We start from the raw sequence: 5,391 nt of genomic DNA, 5'->3' as shown, positions 1-5,391 counted from the left end.
TATATATATATATATATATATGGAGGAAAATAAATTAGCAAGCTGACTTTGCGGGGGGCAGTGAGAGGGCCTGCTGGGGGTGTCCTTGAGGCTGGGTGTCTGAGCAAAAACTGGAGTGGAAGAGGTATCTATCTACAAGAAAGATTCTAGAGAGAAGGCTCCAGATAGAGGGACTAGCAAGGGTCTGAGGCTGGGGGAGAGGCAGAGGCAGAATGAGGGTGAAGCATAGGGGGTTAGCTTGTCATTAGACCCCCCCCAGACACACACACACACACACACACACACACACACACACAGGCCTACCGTGGCCAGCACTTTGCTAGCCTCAGTTGCCCTGAGGAGGGTCAGGCAGGACTCCTACTTCCTCAAACCCAGAGTCACTGACCACAGCTTTTCGGGGGATGGGGGGTGGCAGCGGTGGAGCCCAAGGAAAGTCAGGGACAGATGACTTCCAAGCTGCACAGGAACCATATGCTGCACAGACTCGGGAGAGGTGAAAGGCTGACACATGTTGAGGGTAAATGAGGAGATAGCTGAGCCAGCCTGGTCCCCGACAAGAAGCTGACACGTGGCTGGCCCTGGGGACAGGGCCTCTTTGAGGTAGTGTCTAACCTCTGCCCAGATGGGTGGGGTTGGTTAAGGAAAGGATCAGGTGAAGACAGCATGGGAGTCCTCCCTGCCTGTGAGGATCCTGGGGTCTGCCCAGCTCACAGCTTCCCTGGAGGCTAAGGCAGGATAAGTGGCTTGTCATTAACCTTTGAGACTTAGAGAGGTAGGCCAAATAAGGTTAAACAGCTGAGCCCAGAGCCCTCTGACCCAGAGGTAAGCACCATTCCCCAGCCCCAAACCACAGAGGATGGCCCAGCCAGGCCTTCCCAGAAAAGGGAAGCAGCAGGGGTGCCTAGGGAGGGCGGGGCCTGGCTGGGCAGCCTGACTCAGGCCAGGCACGCCTTCCTGGGAAGCCACGACCTGGGTAGGGGCAGCTTCCTGTCCTGGACTCAGGCTAAGAAGCTCAGGAGGCCTTACCCAGCACTGCCTTGTGACTCAGCCCCGCTGACACTGCCTGCACCTCAATCTGCCACCAGGACCATGCCCAGCGTCCTTTTGGCCTCACCCAGGATGCTTCAGCAGAAGCCAGAGGCCAGAGTTCAAGTGCCAGCTCTGTTGTGTTACCCCAGCTAGCTCCTGTTCTCTCTCAGTCTCTACTGAGAAAACAGCCTGTTGCAGGCCCACTGTGTGCAAGACCAGAAACATACTGTAGTTGTCCCAAGGCCTCTACCCTTTGCTGGTCTGCCTTCCTTTGGACCCCATGCTTCCTGTCTACCCCAGCCCTTCCCCTTGGGAGTCTAAATTTAGCCCCGCCTGCTGGTAAGGCCCCCACAGCTGTGCCCTAATCCAGCCAAGGGAAGCTGACACCAGTGAGCACATATATTTAGGGTGTGACGCAGGGGCCTGGGCAGCTGCCGGAGGGGACATGTAAGCCTGATGCCCCCGGAGCCTTTGACAGTCCTGCCCCCTCTAGTGTGTTGCCCCCCTCACACAACTACCTTGCCCTCCACAGATCTCCTCATGGAGCCACATCTCCTAGGTCCTCAGGCCCCTTTAAGCGGCTCCCACCTCCCTCCCCATCCCTCCAAGCTCAGTTTCCCCTTTTAAGGACATTGTGGAGACATTTCCAGCCTCCCAGAGGGCCCACTTTGGCTGAAGGGGGGAGGCAAGGAACAAGGCGGCCACATCTTTATTCTGAACATGGACTAAGTTCATCCATGAAGTTTGTCCCAGTTTGGCCACCTGTAGACCTCAAAACTTGTTCCCTCTCTCAGTGCCCTCCTGTACCACCCTCTCTGGCCCAAGCCATTCTGCCCCTTCCCCTAGTCCTGACCACAGCGGAAGAAAATGTGGGCACAGATTCTCGGGCCTGTGAGTCTCCCTTAGCCCCTCTCAACGGCGGTCCACATCAACTTGGAGGCCCCCAAGCTGTAAGGCACTGAAACTCTTGGGTCCATCCTACGTCGGGAGCCTCTCTAGCCATTGGATTGGGGGAGGGCAGAATGTCCTCAGGCTCAAATGGGTCAAGCCAATGGGGTCCACACCAATCATGGGGGGCTCCCCCAGGCCTCCCTTTCACTCACCATTTCTTGGTGCATTCCAATACAAGCTCATGGTAACAGGCCACAAACTGGAACTTGGCGGCCCGCTTGCCCACGCGCTGCAGGCGGTTCCACACCGAAGTCATGGCCCTCACGGCTCCCTCTGCCCACTTCTCAGGCCCGGGGCTCCGGTTTGACCCCCGCTGCTGGCCCAGCCCGGGTCCCCATGGTCTCCGGGGCTCCTTTCCACGTCGCCAGCTCTGTCTACCCGGTCTGTGCAGAGGTGTCTGTGGCTCGGACCCAGGGCCGTTCTTCCTGCGGCCGATGGGCTCCACCGGGTGGGTCTGGCTGAGTGCGAGCGGTCCCGGCGCCTTGGACTGGCAGAGCGGAGCGCAGAGCCCGAGCGCGCCGTTTCCTGGAGCCGCACCCCCAGTCCGAAGGCGGGCGGGGCTCCAGCGTGGGGCGGGAGCCGGCGGAGCGCGGGGGCGGGGCGACCCTGCTTCCGGGACCAGGCGTCGCGACCCGGGCACCCCGGAACTCGGGCACCCGGGATTGGGGTGGAGGGAACAACGGCTTGGCGCGCGGAGTCAGCGGGCCGGACGGGGGGGGGCTGAGCTCGGAGAGATGACACCCCTCAACCTGGGGCTACCCTGCCTGCCCGCAGCCTTGTGGTTCTGGTGCCCTGTTTCCCAGGCTTGCAAAGACCCAGAAAGGGGAGCCTTGTTTGGGTCCTGACAGTCTGGGCCAGAGCCAGCTGGCCTTAGCTCCGGGGTGGCAGACTCTTGGTGACTCCCACGTCTTAACTGAAGGAGGAAAGCACAGAACGGCCAGCCAGCCTCTGTGGCTCTGCCGGTGGGCTGCAGCTTCTCAAAAGTCTCAACTTGTTACAAGCAGCTACGGGTTCGAATACTGACTTCCAATCGAGTGCACTACCTTGGGTAAAGTACTATTGCTCCGAGCCTCAGTTTTGACATCTGTTAAACGGGGGTAATTATAGTTCCATCTTTTAGAGTCATAGGATGATCCTAGGAAAGTGGTTAGCACAGGGCCTGATTTTGCCATGCGTCATTAAATGCAATCCGTTATCATGGATGGAGAAAGTGTACATGCGTGTTTACTCTCTTTCCCTGGGGCGGTTAGCTGTTGTGTGAACACCTAGATTAGTCCTTATCACTCACCCTCCCTCCCTCCCAGCATGTTGATGAGCCTCTGCAGGTGTCTCATGCCCAGGTAGAGCTGCCCTGGAGTCACGCATCGTTCGCTCTCCCTGTCAGCCCGGGCCTTTGAGCAAGACCTGTCATCTTCCACGAGTGCCAGTTTGGTTGCAGCTCCAAGAGGCAAGTGACTGTGGGCAGGCACTGCGGGCTTCTTCCGGGGGGGGGCTTGACGCCCACTTTTGGCTCTCCATCTAGCCGTGTGGTCCTCGGTTTCCTCTGAGGAAGCCCTTTCCATCGAACCCTGCAGGTCTCTAGTGCTGGAGGAGGGTTAGGGGGATCAGAACGGGGCTGAAAAATAGAAGTGCCCGAGGCCCCAATTTGTCCGGAGCCCTGCTCGGCTTTCTTCCTGGGCTTCTCTGGGCCGGAAACTTGTTCCCTTCCTTGGGCCTCAGCACCTCTCCCCCCACCCCTCCCTCTTCCACCCGGGCCCTTCTAGGAGCTTTCCCCTCAGGGCGAGGGGCCCCGCACTACACCGGTCTGGCCCACCCATTTCCTGTGCCGCCCCAACTCCGCCCCTACTCGAGGTGGAAAGTTTCTCTCCTCAAGATGGGCGGCTCCTTCTTCCTTCCCTCCGGGCCAGAAAGATGCAAAGTGGAGGGACCGGAGCTGGGTTCCAGGGCCACTGGCCCGAGGCTCCTCGGCACTGACACAGCCACAGAACCGGGCTCCAGCGCCGGGAGCGCTTCCAGCCCCGCCGGGGGCAGGATTCGCACCCTGAGCCCGGAAGCCTTTCGCGGGAGGGCTCTGGCGCCACCTGCCGGCGAAACGCGGACATCCACCTGAAACCACTGTTTCCAACCCCAGTACCAATCAGGCAGTCAGAAGACAGAATCGTTGAAAGTGTTTATTTATCTACGCATCCAGGAACTGGCTCCTAAACTTAAATATCCAGCATGGAGGCCTTTGCTTTTCTGGTCTTGGGTGGTGGCAGGGATAGGTCCTGGAGCCCTTATGCTGGGCAGTGGAATCCGGGACTGCGGGTAGGGATGCCCCTGAGCCAGCAGCTGCAAGTGGCAGCAATAGATGAAAAAAGATGGGAGTTAGGCACTCATCCCAATCCCAGAGACGCAAGGGGAAGTGCAAGCCACTTTTGGCCCCGTGGTCAGACTGCGGGCTGGCCAAGCTAGGGGTGCACACGAGGGAGAAGTGGAGGCCCAGTGCAGTGGGCAGAGGCTGCAACCTTGGCTGGTTTGCCTAATGGGCATATGCTTTGCCCTCCTGCAATGAGGTGAGGTGGTACCGGTAAAAGAGCAGGCACTGTCGACTACGGACTTGCTGAAGGGCAAGTTTTGAGCCTTTTGTATGGGTGCATTCCCATCTACCCGCCTCTTCAGAGGCTGATCTGGAAGGCATCCTGCAGCCACTGATCACGGGCATTGTGTGTCTGGGGCACAGTGAGGGGTGGAGGGTCGGGGGGCAGGCTGGCATCAGGAGGCTCATCATCATCAGACAGGCCGGCATCAGGTGGGTAGGAGCTGTCTGAGTGCAGGGAGGACGACAGGTCCTGGCACAAGCTCAGGTCTTGGCACAGATGCTTGTAGTCCTGAATCGATTCATACAGGCCCCACAACTGGCACAGCAGAGACATATCCAGCTGCCGAAGCCCCACCTGCAGACAACTGACAGTGGGCTGGAGTAGGGGAGTCCAGGACCCCAGCCCCAGCCTCTTGAAATCCAAGGTCCCCATCCCAGGCCACAATCCAGGCCAATCTTCCTGTGCCTTCCTAAGTTAAGAGTTTTGGGGACATCAGATGGCATCTGCCAACTATGGAACTTTTAAGCAAGTCACTGGCTCTCATTTGTACAGTGAGTGAACACGACCCCCAGGGATGAGATCAGGCAAGTTTTTAAAATGCAATACTTGACACACTGTTGCTCTTACGGCTCTAAACCCCAGTAATTAGAATGCTTTCTGCAGGACCTGAGACTCAGGACCCCGGGCAGTCTAGTCTACGCCCCTGCCCCGGCAGCACCCTCCCCACCCCGGCGGGGCGCCCCCACTCACCATCTCCTTGCGCAGCGCGGCCAGAGCCGAGTCCAGGTTGACCGGGCGGCGCGGGCCCGCGGCAGGGCCGGAGCTGGCG

The 5,391-nt window shown here is 59.0% G+C and overlaps 2 protein-coding genes across 9 annotated transcripts in view; both read right to left on the bottom strand.

The window, feature by feature from the left end:
- Ehbp1l1 (EH domain binding protein 1 like 1) overlaps window positions 1-2,540 on the bottom strand; it is an 18,563-nt gene extending 16,023 nt beyond the window's left edge. For 3 of the 8 annotated variants that reach the window (XM_017795368.2, XM_029558170.1, XM_017795369.2), the window contains exon 1: window positions 2,133-2,536. In XM_017795368.2, coding sequence (XP_017650857.1) covers window positions 2,133-2,236 — 104 coding nt within the window. In that variant the 5' untranslated portion in view covers window positions 2,237-2,536. Of the gene's footprint in view, window positions 1-2,132 lie in introns of all 8 variants that reach the window. The other 5 variants (XM_017795370.2, XM_017795371.2, XM_029558169.1 and 2 more) reach the window with 4 other exon arrangements.
- Window positions 2,541-4,135: 1,595 nt separating this feature from the next.
- Window positions 4,136-5,391, bottom strand: part of Fam89b (family with sequence similarity 89 member B) — a 2,136-nt gene continuing 880 nt past the window's right edge. The window contains exons 3-4 of the mRNA XM_008822276.2: window positions 5,313-5,385; window positions 4,136-4,916 (exon numbers count right to left, since the gene is read on the bottom strand). Of these exons, the coding sequence (XP_008820498.2) occupies window positions 4,638-4,916; window positions 5,313-5,385 (352 nt within the window). The 3' untranslated portion in view covers window positions 4,136-4,637. The remainder of the gene's footprint in view (window positions 4,917-5,312; window positions 5,386-5,391) is intronic.

This window comes from Nannospalax galili, unplaced genomic scaffold (genome assembly GCF_000622305.1).
Source record: "Nannospalax galili isolate Female #2095 unplaced genomic scaffold, S.galili_v1.0 scaffold1328, whole genome shotgun sequence".
Lineage (NCBI taxonomy): Eukaryota > Metazoa > Chordata > Mammalia > Rodentia > Spalacidae > Nannospalax > Nannospalax galili.
Note: the sequence above shows the minus strand (reverse complement) of the source record. Positions and strands in the feature narration are given on the sequence as shown.